Source organism: Pollicipes pollicipes, unplaced genomic scaffold (genome assembly GCF_011947565.3).
Source record: "Pollicipes pollicipes isolate AB1234 unplaced genomic scaffold, Ppol_2.1 Scaffold_6686;HRSCAF=7923_pilon_pilon_pilon, whole genome shotgun sequence".
Classification (NCBI taxonomy): domain Eukaryota; kingdom Metazoa; phylum Arthropoda; class Thecostraca; order Pollicipedomorpha; family Pollicipedidae; genus Pollicipes; species Pollicipes pollicipes.
In genome coordinates this window covers 14,638,472-14,658,151 of record NW_023596921.1, presented here as the reverse complement: position 1 = coordinate 14,658,151, position 19,680 = coordinate 14,638,472, and the positions used below count along the sequence as shown (strand labels likewise).

The window sequence follows — 19,680 nt, the reverse complement described above, 5'->3', positions numbered from 1 at the left end:
ACGCTACTTCACCCGACCTGCCGCTCTGTCGTGTGTTCCTTGTGTGGTTCACCTTTGGCTTAATTGGTACTTATTTTTCTGAAGCGTGCGAAAATGCTTCTATGTCGTTGATCCTGGGGTGACCATATTGCAGTGTTGCCTACACACCACCATTGCCTGCTATGGTGTCAAGCACTGGCGCTATGTTACTACGCGGTGTCGATTATCAGTGCGGCTTTACTACATATGGTTGAATTTGTATTGTAGACGATACATTCGCCCTAAAACACCTGTGAAGAGGGCGAATAAGGATGGAGACAGATTATTTTGCAAAGTAGTAGAGAACAGCTGTGTTTCGTTTCGTTGATCTTCCGCCCGGATGCGCTGCAATGTCCGGATATAGCAAATAGTTTTACTTTGTGACAAATACTCAGGTAGGCAAAACTCAGGTGGTAGACGGCTTTTGGCGCTCTCTTGATCACAACGCTGACCGCGTTGCACGAGGGGGAAATGCTGAGTAGCTTGATGCATCACGGAAGGAAAAGCTTGCTCAGACTATCGCCCTCCTCTGGTATAGCGCACCAGACAAGGACGGTAGCCTGACCAGTTATTCCATCTGTGATAATAACATCTCGTCTCAATTGTTCCGTAAAGTTATAGCATTGATGTTGCTAGCCCTGCTGGACAATGGCAATGCCCTCCTGGCAATGGCTGGCAAGGCGCTGGTAACGGAGCAATGCTAAAATTTTAAACCTCCGTAATTTCCAGTCGTGTCCACTATGCCTTTCCAGTCAGCGCACGTATTGTCGGTGACACACTCGATATACGGCAATGTGTACTCCAGCGCAACTGAACGCACGATGAAGCGTTCAACTCGCACTGAGCGCCGCTCCGTATAAACTGCTCGGTCCTTCCTTCTCCTGGTTCGGCCACCATTGCGCTCGAGCTTTTCTAGAGATGTTCTCAAGCTGTTCTAAATTATTAGTCTTCTATCTCCGGAGTAGCTCCGTTCGCTGCCAGGTCGGGAGTCCACCTCAGTTACGTGTGCGCCTGTGTCGGGCTACCCTGCTCCGCTGCTGCTCGGCGGCCTCCCACGGCACACGTCCTCGTCGCTGCTCCAGGTGCAACAGGCGCATGAAACGAGCCTGCCGGGCGGCCGTCAAGTCGCAGTTCTTCTACTGGCTCATCATTCTGCTGGTGTTTCTGAACACGGGTGTGCTGGCCACCGAACACTACCGTCAGCCAGCTTGGCTGGACAAGTTCCAGGGTAAGTGGCGCCACGGGGCAGCCCTGGTCCGCACCGGAGCCGTGCCGTCCTACTCATCGTCCTGTCAGATGTCTCACCTGGCATCGGTTGGATGCACAAACCTTTTGGTGCACTCATGCTGCTAAAGGCGACATTAGAGTACTGTTCTTCAGCTTATGGGACATTTTCTTCTCCCATGTATGGCGTCTGCTTCTGGCTGGCCAGCCATGTCTGATATGGGTTGAGTGAATATCGTGAAACTGAGTCCACTGTCAGTAGCCGCTTTCATTGAAAACTTCCGATTTGAGTAGCTTGTTTTGATCGCTAGGTGCCGCCGAATCCATCGGATTGTTTGATTTCAGAAATAACCAACTTGTTCTTCATCGTTCTCTTCACCATTGAGATGATCATCAAAATGTACGCACTTGGATTTCAAGTAAGTAGTAAGCGTGCAGCCATGTCTCGCTCGATAGTTTCATAATTACCATGATCGCTATGGTTTCGTGAGTGCTTTTCATTGTTGGGTTATGCAGCCGGCACAACGAGTGACTGTTGGGGGCTGCTTTTTCACGTTCACTCGAACATTTTCTGTCTTTTCCATTTGTAGTAGATGATTTGGATGGCATTCCCTTCCACGGATTTGCACAATTCAAGAATGCGTGAAAATCGAGAGAGGTGTTTGGGAAGAGCGGGGCTACATAGCTGTCACAAAGTTGGGAAATAAAACAGAGATACAAGCCCCATGTAATACTCTAAAGTTTTGACCTCAGCGGTCCGCTGCATCAGTTTGTCCCGGCGCGCGGCGGCGCGCGTCACCTGCCAGGGTGCGCAATATATGTTCAGAAGCAATTCCAGGACTTATTATGCCGTATGAAAACCACTCATGATTACCTGAATGAAGTGCGTGGACAAGATAATAGAAAATAATTCAACCCGTCTCGGTATCACCGCCACCTCAATAAATATCTGGTGTGGATGTAACAAGCTTGCTAAGCCGGTGTCTGACCTCCCTCTACAGAATTACTTTGTATCGCTGTTCAACCGGTTCGACTGTTTCGTGGTGATCAGCAGCATCATGGAGGTGTTGCTCACCGAAGACGGGTGTGATGCCTCCGTTGGGCGTGTCCGTTCTGCGATGCGTCCGCCTCCTGCGCGTGTTCAAGGTCACCAGGTGAGCGTCGGCCGGTCGTGCGGTGCAGCATGAGAGCCAGGCGGCGGCTGCGGCCGGCGGCCCCCCTGGCTCAGTGTTGTCGCCAGGCAGTGTCACACTGCGACGCGGGCTCCAGGAGTGGTCGGGCGGCCACTCTGGCACGTGCACTCTGTGGGACCGAGTTTCAAGCCTCTTGGATAGGCAATTGATCGCTGCCGGATCATTTCATGCTGCCGGTTGTTTCTAACGTCAGACGGCTGTTCGGACTCATTTCTTACACTACTATAAAGACGGCCATTAAATCACATTTCGCAGTCTTCAATTGGTTGAAGCGCTTCTGCGACAGCATTAATACTAGTTCGGGGCCAAGCGCACTCTATAAAGCGGGTATCGTCTGTTCAATTGTTGCGATGAAGCAATGTTGTACATTTGTGTGGAATACTGATATAGCCTCATTTTTACTGTCATGTGTTGTCATATATCGGGTTTAGCTAGGATGTATGTATGATAGCGACACAGCGTCTGCATAAAGCGTGTTCGTCTGCGTAGGATCTCTTGCAATGTGATAAACATTAACCCTACTATCCAAACCCTCTGTAAATGTAGCTTATTAGCCAAATAGCGCAATAGTAGGGGCTGGTTGTGTTGTAGCTCCAGAAGTGTGCCTGATGTTAAACCAGCATGATCTGTGCCGATGTACCTGACGTGAAATTTTCCTTTTGTTTCTCTGCTATTTATACTGGGTCAATCTCGGTTTGGTATTTTATTTAGTTGGCTCTTTCCATCTGGGGATTGCCGGCGCGCCGACCTACTGATACTGGTGTGCGTGTGCGCCTACGTGTAAGACCCGTTTGTTTTTGCGCCCTTCTTTTGCAGATATTGGAGAAACATGGGTAACCTGATCCGGGCCCTGGTAAACTCCATCCAGTCGATCGTCTCCCTGCTTTTTCTCCTCTTCCTCTTCATATTCATCTTCTCCCTGCTCGGGATGCAGATCTTTGGTGGACGCCTGCAGGGTCTCAGGAGTAACTTCAACTCATTTTGGCAGTCGATTTTGACGGTATTCCAGGTACACACCAGCTCTTTCGCGTCATGCATAGTCACTCACACCCAGTTCTGCATCATCGACATGCGTTGTGCACCAGGCTGTGGGGCCGCCCGGCCGGCCGCCACCAACCAATCACTGACCACTGGCCCAGCACATGTGACCTCACTCAGTTGGATGACGTCATACGTCACCCCTGCCATGGTCGGCTTGGCGGCTCCAGACCTCTGCCGTGCTGTGCGTTTCTCTTTTTCTCTCTTTCTCTTTCTCTATCTTCTTCTGCAAAGCCAGCGGGACGCTGTTCTCCGCCCGCTGCCCGAGCGCTGCCCAGGCGTTTTCTTCACGGTCTCATTCGGTCGGCGCCTCTCGTGTGGTGCGCGATGCCGCCCGCGCACCTCCATTCGCGCTCCTGTCTTCCTCGTCCCCGTGCTCTTTCCTGGGATCCCGCCACGTCGTCTGCATCCTCTCGGGTCAGCCACTGGGCAATCAATCCTCGTGTTCCGAGCACCGGCGGCCCCATCCTCGGGATTTATTTGATCGCCCAGTCCATGTATGTAACCACTCTGTCGTTGGCGCTGCCTTCTGGACTGCTTGCATGCCGTCTGTTTCTGCGCCCGGCCGCGTGCAGTCGTGCGATCTCTCCGGACTGCCGGGCGCTGTTGCTGTGTCCGGCCCGAAACCAGCCGCTGGCCTGGGATGAGGTGGTCCGTCCGTGCCGGCGCGCTGTGTTGACCTGCTGCCGTTCGGCCACTACGCATGCCGTTTGGCCTGTTCGATGGCCGCCCGTCCTCGCTCCCACATCTGGCCCAGTCTACGGTGGAGGCGGAGCCAGTAGCTGCTAGAAAGCAGCAGAGCACGATTTGTGAATACCTTCGCTATGATAAAGAGCCCCATGCGTATAGCGTCCGGGCTGCCTGCTGGATGCGCGATTTCCCCACGCAACAGCCTTGTTTGCATGGCCCCAGCTGTGCCTCCGCCCGGCGACCGCGCGCCGCAGCCTCTAACATGGTGACTAACGGCGCAGCCAGCGGCGGCGGCGGCGGCGGCGGCGGCGGCCTCTGCTGACCTGACGCCCTGTCTGTCCCGTGTTTCAGGTACTGGAGGTCCCTCTCCAACCTGGTTGCCTCGCTCCTCAACTCCATCCAGTCTATCGCCTCCCTGTTGCTGCTCCTCTTCCTCTTTATCGTCATCTTTGCACTCCTTGGGATGCAGGTTTTCGGTGGCAAGTTTAATTTTGACTCCACGGCGGCAAAGCCTCGCAGCAACTTCGATTCCTTTGTACAGAGTTTGTTAACCGTATTCCAGGTAATGAGATGTAGTAGAGCGCTACGTAGATCCGGGACGGCCACACTCTCGGGCACGGCTCCTACTTGCTGCTGTGTGTGGTGCAGCGTTCCGCTAATCTGGCCTGAAACAGAGGCGTGGTGGGACATGGACGCAATACCAATGTGGATGCTTTTCGTTGGTTAGGTGGTTGCCGTGCACTTCTGGGTGGGGAGCCAGCTTTTACGCAGAGAATCTGTCGTTGCTTTGTATCATCCGAACGACTGCCGGCTTGTTACGACTGAGACTGATTCTTAAAATGGCCATCCTTTCTTCTTCAAAGGACAAATAGCCATGTCTTGTGCATGAAGTGCATTAATGCTAAAACAAAGCTTCAAGCTACAGCTAATGACAAGCAAGCCAAGTCAGAGCACAGCTCATGACAAGCATGCCGAAGCCCTGAGACTCAGCCACGGGGTAAAAATGTGGAGGCAATGCCCATCACGGGCTGTGCTTACGATCATGATCAGCCATGTGAGATCAGATCGGACCCGGCCAGCGTGCGTCAGGCCGAGGGAGGCCGGCGGACGCGGTCGGCTGCTGGCCGCTGACGCCAGTAGCGTGCCCTGGGGTGGGCCTGTCCCGGATGCGCGGTGTTAGTCCCAGCAGTCACCGTCCCCAGCCGTCACCTAACCACCAGCGCATGGCCTCTGTCCTCCTCTCACCCGATCGCATGATGCTCGCCCGGTGTGGTCTGCTGCTGGTCGTGTTTGTGTGCGTGGCTGTCCGGCCGACGGGGTAGGTTGGCGCGAGCGGGACGGTCCCGGCTCGGTCTCCTATCTTGTTGTCTCTAGTCCCGCTTACATCGCAAATGGGGGATTTCCGGCGACGGGACCTGTGGCTTGGAGCATACCAGGGCAAGCGTTTGGCGGAATCGGAATCTGCGGTCCACGCGTCCTCCATTCCTTACTGTGCCTCTCCACCACGGTTTAAGGCATGACGCCACGATAAGGAAGACAATTCGGAGTAAGTTTGGCGCTCTTGATTCATTTGCCGTTAGCATTGCTGCTTTGCGTCAGCGATCTCCTGTCGCACTGACCCACGCTGTCAACGGACTCCTGCCATGTTGACCTAAGCCGACCCGACCCGACGACGGATTCCTGCCGTGGTGACCCATGCCGTCAACGGACTGCTGTGGTGACCCACACCGCCCTGACCTGACATGGACTCCCGCCGTGGTGACCCAAACCGGCCTGATCCGACCTGTCGCCGGGTTTTTGCAAACCATTTTTTACAGACGGCAGAATCGTGCTCAGCTGTGCGGTTCGGGAGGCTCGCAGCATCGGGTCCTCCTTAGAATTCGTGCGGTGAAATCCTTGGAGTTATCCCACGGCAGTCCCATGAGATTCCTTTGCACCATTCCACGGCAGTTTCACGAGTTTCCTCGGCACGAGTTTCCACGGCACGAGTGTCCACGGCAGTTCCATGTCATTCCTTGGCACCATCCCACGCAGTTCGATGAGATTCTTTGGCATCATTCCACGGCAGTCCCATGTGATTCCTCGGCGTTATTACAGGACAATCCTGTGATTCCTCGGCATCATTCCACGGCAGTCCCATGAGATTCCTTCGCACCATTCCACGGCAGTTCCGTGAGTTTCCTCGGCACCATTCCCTGGCAGTTCCATAAGATTCCTTGGCACCATCCCACGCAGTTCGATGAGATTCTCCGGCATCATTCCACGGCAGTCCCATGTGAATCCTCGGCGTTATTCCACGACAGTCCTATGCGATTCCTCGGCATCATTCCACGGCAGTCCCATGTGACTCCTCGACATCGTTCCACGAAAGTCCCATGAGATTCCTCGGCGTTATTCCACGGCAGTCCCATGAGACCACGCCAGCTTACTTCGCTTGCCAACTGACGCCAGACGCTGAGCCCCAGGCCACGGCTGGAGCCTGTTGGCGATGTAAGCGGGACTTCGGTGGAGGGCGTGCTACCGTTCCGTGCCGGTCGAGGGGGAGGGGTCGGCAGGCGCCCCCCCCCCCCCTCCCCCCGCTCAGCGCCGCCGGTACTCACACGCGTGCCAGCTCAGCCCTGCATGTTGTGATCTGTGTGCGGGACACGGGCGGCGTTGGTGCTGGCTGCTTATACTCGGACACGATGCGACGCGCCGGACCTGTCGGCAGTCATTCCAGCGACTCTCATTGTACTTCAGGCTGCACCTGACCAGTGCTAGTAAAGGTCATCTTCTCTGTCGTGCGTGTTGAAATGAACAGATGCTTGTTGCAATGAACATGTGGCGTGAAATTGAAATGCAATTTGATCACAGAGTCCGCGAACCTGGTTCTAAGGGCACGTATACCTCGAGGTTATTTCTTCCTGATAACACTAAATGGAGGTAAATTCATCAAGGGAAGGTTGACCACAGGCAGAGCAACTGGTACAGGTGCACTTATCGGCGTCAGCTGCTGGACCGGTGCCTCAGCAAGAAATGACAGCAACAGCCACGTGCCTGGTACCCAAGACCAGCCTTCACTTGTGGTGTACGTGGTGCCGGTGGTGCACTTCTAGGAACCGATTCCTGGCCCGGCTTCCGGAACAAGGAAGTACCCGGAAATCAGGTTGCAACCAGGCATATAATCCAGCCGGAGCCACGATCCAACACTAAATTACGTCGAGGTAACCGGCGAAAAGCATAATCTAGTCGAGCACTAAGGTATTGAGACTGCAGGAGCCAAGACTTAACTAGAAATATGCGCGGGAATTGAGAAAGAACGTAGGTCCAGGCTAGAATGTTGGTGAGATATCCGCCAATAGCAGATCTAGCGTGAAGGTGGACTGAAATATGGGAAATACAGTAAATAGACGTCGGCTCTGGGCGCCCAGATTATCAAATGAAAATCCACTCCATCCTTGTAAGGATTGATTGAGCCCATAGATTCTGATAACAGCAGCCAATAGAGATATGCGACAACAGTGCGCAACTTTCTCATGGTATCAAAACATCAGCGTACCGATGGCCGAATAAGAACGTCGATGGTGCGTGTAAATCAGATGAGATGATGAAGCTATTGATTTTGCAATATAATGTAACATAAAGGTTCAAATACGAAGTCAATGCACAGTTTGCTCCACGTCACCGAAAAATTGCCGGCCGTTTTCGGGTTTTAAGGCACCAAAACAATTACTAATGCATGAACTAGCATCCATCAAAATGTCCTGACCTCTTAAGGTCACCTTTCAAAGTCAAACAGCTCAGGCTCAAATAACAGAAAGCTCAATATCACCAAAAAAATTTACCGGCCGATTTCGGATTTTTAGATTCCAGAATAATCACTCGTGCACGCAATTGGCGCTAGTGATTATACTGACACTCATAAATCCAAACCGACCGGTACTTTTTTCTTGTTGGTGATGTCGAGTTTACCGTCGCTGAGCCTGGATTTGATCTTGAAATGTGACCCTGAGTTTTCACCACTTTTTGTATGGTATGGTATGACATGGTGCTACCGAGCGGACGATGAGTTTTAGTTACCTACTTGCAAATATGTATACTGCAGTCACATCTTTTGCGGTAAAGCGACCGGATAACGTGTTTTTTCCTTTGCTGGCCGTTGCATCTCCCTCTTTTAATATCGGACACAAATTGGCTGAATATGTATTTTGCTCCCAACAAAATGAGCTACCGTTGATATTATTTTGATGACTAGCACTAAGGAAGGCCTTCATTTACCTACTCACGTTCAGCATGTACCCCGTTCCCACCCAGGCACTACGCAGCTCCTTTCACAATCGTTGTTAAATGGTTGCAATTCGACATGGTTTGTTGTTTTTTTGCGAGTGTGATGCAGCCCGGTAAAGTATTGTCGTCCTTCGAGTATGCTTTCCTGGAGGATTAAAACACATTACGGATGTCTAGGATAGCCCTAGCCTGGTTGAAGGACCATTTCGAATGGCGTATCATCAGGCGAGAAACGGACAACCTATAACCGGCTATTCTCCACATCTGACCACTCTACATTTGTATTTATTGGGTGGTTAAAATCCCGAGTCTACAGGAAGAGCCTCCAGAGCCTCGGTGACCTGAAGAGTGTCTTTGGCCAGGTGGCGTGCAAACTCCCATATTACGCAAGAGCAAGGGTCATGGTTAAGTGGCGAGGCATCTCTTTCTGCTACCAAAGGGTCCACCTAGGGCACTGGCTATATAGATAACACCGCATGAAATATGCCTGACACAAAAATCAATACTCCAATGAATCCTTTGCAACCATATACTCGTAAGTTTGACTTTTCAATGATGCGTTTTGGGAAATTGAAAGCAAGATATAGTCTCCTTTTCATCCTGTATTTCAGCGGAAGATTCATCATGGCACACACCTAATTGCATGTGTACTATTTACTCCGATAGATATCTAATACCGACGTGAACTAACTCGCAAACAGTTAAGACTTCTGGTAGCTCCGAATGAATGAGGAAGCGAATTGGGTGCCTTAACCGAGCGTTTTGTGCGTGACTCAGTGTAAATCTGGAATTAGGCTCGCGTGTTTGCGAAGTACCAATGGTAACCAACACTAGAGTACGGTGTTTCCAAAGGATCGATTTGCACCAGAAGCAAGGGTATGTTTTTCACGAGAAAACAAAAACTTGAACAGTTAGCAAGATCGTAAAACAGCCAAGTGATAAGGGTGCATGAGTGATCAATATTCGCGAGAGAGACAGCGAAGTTCAGAACAAGGGTCTGACGTTTGAAAAAGAAACGGCCATATTCAAAAACCAGGAGGTAAGGTGTACAATATAACAGATGAAAACCATGATTTGTGGTCTCACGAGAAAGGTAGCTGAAACCGGGAGCAAGTCTTCGAATCAAGCTCGTAGTTGGTCGGGTACTTGCCGCTACCAGAACATGACGGCCCACGTTCCGTGCATTGAAAGCTGTTACCAGTACTAGTACCAGTGAAACATAAATGGCTCCAACTTAACGCCCCAACTGAAGTTTTTTTGAAAAATCCTGCGTCCCTTATTGAAATTATCGGCTGTTTTTCCCATTTTAGCTATATATGCTTAATTGTTATGGCTGCAAAGTGAGATGAAATTCAGGGCCACCATTGGAAAAATTTAATGGAAGATGCATCGTAAGTTAATGACAATTTCACGCCACATTGTCAGTGACGATTAATGTGTTTTCACTTCGGAATGTTTTACATTCCAATAACCTTTTATCAGGTCATCTTTGCGTGTCTTTCCTCGACAGTACCTTAGCCGTTCGCCAATATACATACACATTCCGACACATCACACATATTGCCTGGGGTATGACGTCATACAGTGAGTGTCTTTTGAACGATGATGGCAGATACTGACGGGTGAAGACTGGAACCTGGTCATGTACCACGGTATCCAGGCGTACGGCGGCGTGGGCGGCTTCGGCGCGCTGGCTTGCGTCTACTTCATCATCCTCTTCATCTGCGGCAACTGTACCTTTTAATGCTGCGGTTGGGGTGACAGGGTGACTATAGATCACGTCTGAGTGCTGTGCATGGGATCTTTGGAAGCGTTGTGAGTCTATGAGAGTTTGACCCTCGGCCTGGCTTTGCCGTTTTTCATGATGCGAACTGATAGGGGGGAGGGGGCGACGGTATACGCCCGCTCAGGCCGCATATCGTCGTTCAGTAGCACTAAAAAGACCACCGTTGTTCCGAAACCAGAATAGCTATGGACACGTTTTTGTCTTAAAATGCGCACATTGGATGCCCCATGGACTAGTGCGCGATATCACAACAACCGGGCAGGTATCTTCAGAAAACCTCAGGGTGGTTCGCGTCGTCCCCCCCCCCCCCCCCGCCTCCCCGCGTCCATCAGGGCAAGAGTTCAGGAAAATGGACCAAGGATGACTGGCGCCCAACGTCGCTACGTAGGACAGGACTATGCAATTTATTTCTCTAGCATTTTGTGCAAAACTGTACCATCTATTTGGCACATTCATTTTGTGTTTTCCTTGACCAATGCATGTCCAGACATCTTGCTTAATGTGTTCCTGGCTATCGCCGTGGATAACTTGGCGGATGCTGAGTCGCTGACAGCTATAGAGAAGGAGGAAGAGGAAGGAGAGGTGAGCATCGCCAATAATATGACTAGTCGAACATAACTTATAGAGATTATAGTTGTTCATAAAGGTGTTTTAGCTTTAAAGAAAGCGACGGGAGAAATGATTTTTTTTTTGTCCTGGCCGGTGATATTTCGAGGAGCGGTGTGCGCTTAATGAGTCCCGGCGGTCAGGTAACTAAGGGCATGCTAAGATCTTACCGTCTACCATCGTTCGTGAGCAGTAGCTCATGCATTTTGGTCGGTTGGGACAGTTATGTCCGTAAGCTCGTAGATTCATTACTTGCTGAACTCATAGCTTCATTAACTACAATATCGGACACAACCCATCGGGACTCATTAAAGAGAATGTTTCCGCATTTTAAGATATTGGAATAAGCATCAGATATGTTGAAACAAGCTTATTTATAGCTATTGGCACAGTTTTATGCAAGAAAACTGCTTGACACCGCAACTTCTCTGTTTACTAAATATGTTCCTCGATACGTCATTGTTTAATTGCGTCATGGTACCTTGCACAACACTGATCGAAGACCATTTGTCTGCTGTTATTATCTGAAAATCGCTCTCACGACTGCCAGATAGGAACGGTTCGACCATAACATTTTTGCTCGGCCTTGGACGCCGCATGACTTGTGAAATGGCAAATTTTGAACGGCGTTATTATTTGCGGTCATGAATGCCAAGGTGACTTTGCCAAGGTGACTTTGCCAAGGTGACTTTGCCAAGGTGACTTTGAAATACCCTCCCCGGAATACCCTTTCCATTTTCGAGGGCGTGTAGCTCAGAAACTAGAAGGGTTTGCGTCTTAAGGACAGTGTTGCGAACCGCACACAAAGGTCTTCGAGATGGCGATTCCAGTTCAAAACCCCATATAAATGTGAAACACTACCTCTAAGTTATAACCGCACGAAGTTTGGTTATAACTTGTGATGTGTGTTGTGATATAACTGTGTGATGAATGTCGGCGCGGACTCCTGCAGCTATTGCCAATGCCATAACGTACTCGGCTCGCACCGTGGCGCTTGTGCATCCGTGGATGGCGTCCTGACGCTGACCCGCCCCGTGCGTGCCCGCCGGCCGACTTGTGGCTGACCGGCGCCGCTCGTGGCAGATGGGTCGGTCGTCGCGCTCCCGCAGCGCCTCACCTCGGAAGGAGGGCGACGGCGCGGAGGACGCGGCCGAGCTGCAGCGCTCGCCGCACGGCTCCCAGAGACTGCTGGAGCTCAACCACATCGGGTGAGCCGCCGCATCGGGCAGGTCCATGAGTGGGCGAAACGGCCGGACAGAGCAGGTCTGCCTGTCGCAGAGAACGACTGGACCGGGCAGGTCTGGAGTGTAGGGGGAGGAGCGGGACCAGGAAGATCTGTGTGTATGGGGGATCGGCGAGACCGGTGGTGATTTGGGTTTTAAGGGCGCGTCGGCATCGGGGCCATTTTGCGCCCAGATCGGCGAGACCGAACAGGTCTGTGTGTATGGGGGTGACCAGACCGGACGGGTCTGTGTGTATGGGGGAGAGGCCGGACTAGACGCGTCTGTGTGTATATGTACAAGCATGACGCTCACGGGTCGCTGTCTTCTGGGAAAGGTTGGGTCTGTGTGTGAGAGGAACTCACCAGGTGAGGGAGGGGTCTTCCAGTCATAGGCTCCCGTCCGGCTTGGCATAGTAACCGCTAGCGAGCAGAAGTTGGAACACGTAGCTAGGTAGTGCATGCTACTTATATGTTTGCTGCGGTTTTTGGAAGAGCTAGGTATTCGCTGTGATGTAGCCTTTTCACGATGGTGACATGCGTGAGTGATGCGATCTCATAGCTTGCGTCACGTTAGTACTTGTTGCGGTTGGGATAATGGAACTTGAAATCACGTAACTTGATGACGTGAGATGGATGTCGGGCACCAAATGCCTTCGATTCACACGACATAACGCAATTTGAGTCAGTGGACTGCATAGAAGGACTGCATTCCGCGAGCCAAGTACTTTGAACCGATGGATTTTAACGAATAGCGTAAACAGGATGTTGTCTGTGAAGTGAACATGGCCTTAAGTGTGTCGAAGGGAAGGGAGGAGAGCCCACTCCGCTATGACGTCCATAGTGGAATTGCGGAGATCAAGGTAGATCCGAGGAGTTTGGGGCGTGGACAGTCCATGTGAAAACCCACCCGTGAAGTGGAGAGACAGCGGACGCTGAGACGGACTGACGTCTGGGCACGGCCACACCCGTGGCGGGCGTGTTTAGGGTGGGTCACCCCGCACTATCTGTGACTTAAGCCCGTTTCACACCGGCTTCATGACGGATACAGGCTAATGCGAAACACAGATCTCTACTTTATATCGATGATCAAAAGTATCCGAACGAAGTTAAATTCTGGCAGCTTCCAGGACTATCTGGCCGTCTTCGTAACAACTATTGCTGCCACCTTTTTTACTTTGGATAGCTCGTGCCCGCTCCTCACCCAGGTTTTGAAACCGTCCCGCTTTGAAGAACATTTTGGTTTTAGAAAAAGTGCGCACAGGCTGAGAGAACGGAGCCTTTGGCACCAGAGGAACCTCGGGTTTGCCCTTTGATATGTCCGCTCGCCGCACACAAAGGATAAGATGCTGCCATTTACCACATGAAGCTATTGTGCCCAGTGCGGTTTAAGGAGAAGATAGCTGATGAATGGCACAAAAGTAAGCTAAACACAACTTAAATCTGACAAGTAAGGGGGAAATTTAACGTCGCTAACCCCCGCCTCCACCTTTAAAAGCGGGGGGGGGGGGTGTACTCCCCCCCTCCCCCCAGCTACTACACCCATGAATGATGGCTAAAATAGTTCTAGCCGTGCCAAACGAAACTGAAGCGAACTAAGTAAGCCATGTACCCTACCATTAATCATGCTAAACCCTTAGCGATGGCATCGCCGAATGGAACGTCCAGACGTAAACTTGCGTTACTGTGAGCTCATTTTTAAAACTATTCTCTCCAGACTGCGACTCGGACAAGTATTGCAATGCTTCATTTGATGCCACGCTGTCCCATTTAGCTGTCAATCGGCTTAGACACAGAGAAGGCTATACTGCTGACAGGAAGGTGCGCAATCGGCTTATTTGATGCAACATAATGCACCTGGTTGGTTAAGTCCGACACTGTGTGTGGTCAACAACGTCCGTAGTTAATTCCATTCCATTCGTAGCTGTCTTACTGACTTCGCCCCAGGGGTGGAAACAGAGAGACACTGTTTAGAGTAAAACTATCTCAACCCTTAAAGATAGCGCTCAGGTTGTCACGGTGCAGAGAGTGATTGGACGTGGAAATAAGTCGGGTGACGTCACACTTTGGATGAACTGACAAAGCGGCCGCAAGGGCACTAACGAGTCGACACTGAAATGGCCTTAATATTTGGCGTCGCCGTCGCTGAGTGGAGGCATCTCCGTTTGCTACCATTGCCCGTTCTTTGCAATAGCTACGTATAATACGGCCACCATATTGATACTACACTCCTGCTCTTCAAGCAGATAACGAATGGATGGCAGTGCTCGTAAGTTGTAATGCCTCCCACACTAGACGATTACGAAAAACAGTTGCTTTTAAACTTTAATTTTGTGGTGTCCAGCTTAAATAGCTGTAAAATCAACTCACGTATTTTCTACGTTTCATTTGGTCGCAAATGACAGACAAAAAAACACAATAACTTGCATTTTTTAGAAAGAGCTCAGACGGTGGAGCGATCTACTCCACACACCTGTGACCACTTCCCCACTATCTTCGAATCCAAGCGTCACCACAAGGTGCAACTGACCTGACCTTTGACCTGGGTGCGGGTGCATCTGCAGGGTGGACATCACTGCCAGCCGGACCAGCGTGGCGCCGCACCTGCAGCAAGACCTGGTCCAGTCCAGCTACCAGACTTACCAGGAGGACGGTATGTGCCGAATGGAAATGACGCCAGATGATCTAGAACTGGTAGCGCCCTCTACCCCCCCCCCCCCCCCCTGCACCACCGCCACCGCCACTGCCCTCTCCCCAGACCCCACAGTCCACCTGTGGCGCGTCGTCCGCCCTTTTGATCAGCTTAGATTCAGTCTGTCTCGTGCGTGCCATCCGCGGACTGCCGGCAGCATGACCCCTGAGCGGTTTAGCGGTGCGGTTTCGCTCTGTCCCCGCGTGGTTTGGGTTCACGTGACGCCCCTGTGTAGCCTGGTTTCCGCTCGTCTCGGTAGCGGCTCGGCAGCCGGTGGCGCGTAGCGGCGACCCCATCTCACCGCTAGGCGACCGACTTGCAGGCGACAGGGAGGCGCCGGCTGGCTCGCAGTCGAGCGACAGCAGCTCCGGCATCGATCTGGATGACCTGCCGCCGACCATGCGGCCGCGGCGGCTCTCCGAGCTCTCGATCAAGCAGCGCATCAAGCCGCTACCCCCGTTCAGTAGTTTCTATGTGTTCTCGCCGACCAACAGGTGAGTGAGTGCCCGCTCGGTGTGGGGCTGACGCCGCCGCGTCGCTGCGTGGCTTTCAGATGACGAGGGTGCGCCGCTGGGGGCCAGGCCGCGTCGGCTTTCGGAGCTCATGGCGCCAACCAAGATCCAGCCCATCCCACCCTACACCTCCTTCTACGCGTTCGGTCCCAGCAACAGGTGATATCCGACGTCTAACTGCATCCCAGCGTCCCGTGCGGCGCGTTCGCAGCCGGTACGTCACAGGTCTGCCGACGTCGACCGGTTGTTGTCCTGGTCCGTCCTTGTCCTGGCTGAATTTCTGGCAGCTTCAGCGGGGTAGTCGCGTCGATTGGGTATTTGGATGCTGGTTTCGTCCGCCATGGAGTGAGTCTGATGACTTGGGACACTCGGCTTCTGGTGATCGTATGTGTCACCCTGTCTTCGTCAGCATTGTGTTTCCCCAGTGTTGCATCACACATTTATTGGCATAGTCCATTTTAGTGTATTTACACATTACATCTGCTCTTTTCGGCTGCATAATCCCATATTTCATGATTCGTTTATCTTATTTCATAGCGTGATCCATCAATCGCGTCCGCATTTACCTACAACTGCGTGGTTTTGTAGTTTGTCTTACATGCACCATGGTGTGGCATTCAGCTTGGGTAGTTTTCGTAATGTATGTCGGTTATTTGTCAAATAGTACACATGCGACAGTGCATGGGAGCATCCTATTCTTATTCATGTTAGCAGATCATGTTGTAGTTACCGAGCCAAACCCCAATAAAAACGGGATACCGCCACTTGATGTTTGATTGGCGGATGCGGTTGCGTTTAAGTAAAATTCTGGACTAGCGTTGGACGGTAGCCAGTCCTGGGCCTCTCGGTTCTCTGAGTTCAGGTTTATGAAAAACTCAGCTCAACTCAAATGTCATCTACAATTTATTTACACATTCCTGCGATGAAGTTGCAGAAAACACGTAGCAAGGTTCGCGTAATGCCCCCCCCCCCCCCACGCCCAACGCGAAGCGCCCAGCGCCCTACGCCCCACGCTCCCCACATTCACGATCCACATACACGCCTCCCACACACACACGCCCCATGCCTCACGCCTCACCCCCCTCGCCCCACGCTCCCCACATTCACGATCCACATACACGCCTCCCACACACGTCCCACACGCAAACGCCCCATGCCTCACGCCTCACGCCCCTCGCCCCACGCTCCTCACACACACGATCCACATACACGCCTCCCACACACATCCCACACACACACACGCCCCATGCCTCACGCCTAACGCCCCACGGCCCACTCTCATCACATCCACGATCCACATACACGCCTCCCACACACGTCCCACACACAAACGCCCCATGCCTCACGCCTCACGCCCCTCGCCCCACGCTCCTCACACACACACACGATCCACATACGCTCCTCCCACACACGTCCCACACGCAAACGCCCCACGCCTCACGCCTCACGCTCCCTCGCCCCACGCTCCTCACACACACGATCCACATACGCGCCTCCCACACACGTCCCACACACATACGCCCAATGCCTCACGCCTCACGCCCCTCGCCCCACGTCCTGCAGACATTTTTCCTTTTTGAAATGTTTTTGGCATTTTCTCATACTTCGGAGGGGAGCTTTGGACGGTCCCGATTCCAAGTTGTAAGCGGGCAGGAAGGTCGGGGAGGGAAGGGGGGTGACACGAAGTGAGCCATGCTTTCCCATTGATGAAGTGCGAAGATTCACAGGGCTGCAGTTGCACGGACCGCGTGCGTGCGCCCGCCTCGCCCGACCGGCCGCCGCCGCTGTCCGCAGGTTTCGCGTGTGCGTGCCTGACTCGCCCGACCACCTGCTGCCGCTGTCCGCAGGTTTCGCGTGTTTTGCCACTGGTTCTGCAACCACAGCTACTTCGGCAACGTCATCCTTGTCTGCATTCTGGTGTCGTCAGCCATGCTGGCGGCCGAGGACCCCATCGATCAGGGCACAGGTCGCAACCGGGTCAGTAGGCAGAGCTGAGCCCTCTGCAGTCGACGCAGCTGGCGTCGGCACAGCTGGCACAGACGAGACCTTTCTGGCAGAGCCGAGCCCTCTCTGACATAGCTGAGCCCTCTATGACAGAGCGGAGCTCTCGCTGGCAGAGTCGAGCCCTCTCTGCCAGAGCCGAGCCCTCTCTGGCAGAGCCGAGCCCTCTTTGAGAGGGCGGAAGCCCTCTCTGGCACAGCCGAGCCCTCTACAGTCGGCACAGCTGGTGTCGGCACAGCTGGCAGGGTCGAGTCCTCTCTGACACAGCCGAGCCCTCTCCAGTCGGCCCAGCTGGCGCCACAGTGGCCTTGGTGCCGGTGGGAAAGTAAAGGCAGACATGTGTGGGCATGATTTGGCGATATTATTATGAATGAAAATGCATTTACTGGCTTCGTGTCAGTGCCGTTGTTACTATTCGCGGTTTTCCAAATGTTTCGTACGTCATCTAATTGGTGTTGCTTCTTGACGTGCCTCGAATTTGTCAATGTTGGTAGATATTGTGGTGTTGGAATCACGGTGTGTATGCTGCGCGTTTTCCACACACACACACACACACACACACACACACACACACACACACACACACACACACCACACACACACACACACACACACACACACACCACACACACACACACCACACACACACACACACCACACCACACACACACACACACACACACACATATATATATATATATATATATATATATATATATATATATATATATATATATATGTGTGTGTGTGTGTGTGTTGTGTGTGTTGTGTGTGGTGTGTGTGTGTGTGTGTTGTGTGTTGTGGTGTTTGTGTGTGTGTGTGTGTTTGTGTGTGTGTGTGTGTGTGGAAAATGCGCAGCATACACACACACACACATATATATATATATATACATGCACACATCCAAATTCCTCAGCGTCAACTTAATGTCATTCGCCGTTGCAGATCCTCAACTACTTTGACTACTTCTTCACGACAGTGTTCACGTTGGAGATCGGGTTCAAAGTGATCGCATACGGGTTCATTATGCACCCGGGCTCGTTTTGCCGCTCCGCCTTCAACCTGCTGGATTTGCTGGTGGTGGCCGTCTCGCTCATCTCATTCTCCAACATGTGAGTGCGACCTCGCGCACCGAAGCTTTCCAGGAATACTTACTTTGCTTTCTTTAAGTGTCACTAATGATCAAAAGTGCGGTGAAATGTAGCGGTTGAGGGGATTGCTCTGCATTTTAATGGAATTTCGGACTGAAATGGTCATGTTGAGAATCATTCGGTGCAGTTCACAGGCCTGCCCTTCTTAAGGCCTAAAACTCTCTAGTTGCTGAGCTACACGCACGCGAAGATGTGCAGCCCATCTCGTGCAGACTATTTCAAGGTCATTCGGGCACACATAATGCCGTAAAAACATCATTCAAATCCTGCCACTTCATCGGCCATGCGACGTTCAAGGCCAGGAAGAATAAAATCGTCGAACCGCTTATATATGGTGTTCGCGAGCACAATTTCCAGATATAATGGACGTCGATTGGCTCCCAATCAACGTTGAGTAGGCTGTGCAAATTTTAACCACAATTGGTTGTTTGGTTATTTGGCTTAGAGTCCTTTCGACCAGAAATGATTCTTTTAGGGCTATGGGATGAAGGGAAAAGGATAACGATGGAAGAAATGCCCAAAACACAATCACATAGCCACATTTGGTTGAGCGAACACCTCGAGCACAGACAGGGCCACCTCTCTAGAGGTTTAGTACTACAAGGGAGTGCTGGGGTGACAATTTTGCGCGGCTAGTTTTGCAGCACCTTCACGCCAAAGAAACGTATCACGATGCACTAAAAAAGATCATTCAGAAACAGTTCTACTACATTAAGGGATGTCGTCGTATAGAACAGTCTTATGTACTTTAAGGAAATGTTTCACGTTTGAAGATATTGAAGCAAGCATCACATATGAGGAAACAAGCTCACTTGTGACTAATGGTATGCTATAAGCGGAAAGGGCTGCTCCAGACAGCATAGTTTTTTTGTTTAGGAAATGTGCTCCTCAATGCGGCAATGTTCGATCACGTTATCGTAACTTGCACAACACTGATTGAGAGCCAATGGAAGACAGTTTTATCTGGAAATCGTGCTCACGGACGCCAGATGTGAGCAACTTGACCATTATGTTTTTCTCGGTCTCGATCGCCGCATAGTAATAGCCGCATATAAATAGCATGATTTGAATAGCGTTATTATGACGTCATGAACACCAAGGTGACCTTGAGGTACTCTACGAAGTCCTCTCCCCATTTTCACGAGGATATAGCTCAGAAACTAGAGGGTCTAGGTCTTAAAAAGAGCAGGGCTGTGAGCAGCACAAAAAAAGTCTTCAAGGTGCCTATTTCAGTTCAAAACCTCATAGAAATGTGAAATACTCCCTTAATTCCTCGCCCTGATT

At 51.6% G+C, this 19,680-nt stretch overlaps 1 protein-coding gene across 1 annotated transcript in view; it reads left to right on the top strand.

The window, feature by feature from the left end:
• The window catches only part of LOC119107961 (voltage-dependent calcium channel type D subunit alpha-1-like), a 63,911-nt gene that overhangs the window by 31,079 nt on the left and 13,152 nt on the right, over positions 1–19,680 (top strand). Inside the window, 13 exon segments of the mRNA XM_037231551.1 lie at positions 1,101–1,246; positions 1,588–1,661; positions 2,244–2,318; positions 2,320–2,396; positions 4,515–4,725; positions 10,042–10,162; positions 10,703–10,797; positions 11,905–12,029; positions 14,605–14,693; positions 14,992–15,226; positions 15,257–15,403; positions 17,092–17,221; positions 18,191–18,357. Of these exon segments, the coding sequence (XP_037087446.1) occupies positions 1,101–1,246; positions 1,588–1,661; positions 2,244–2,318; positions 2,320–2,396; positions 4,515–4,725; positions 10,042–10,162; positions 10,703–10,797; positions 11,905–12,029; positions 14,605–14,693; positions 14,992–15,226; positions 15,257–15,403; positions 17,092–17,221; positions 18,191–18,357 (1,692 nt within the window).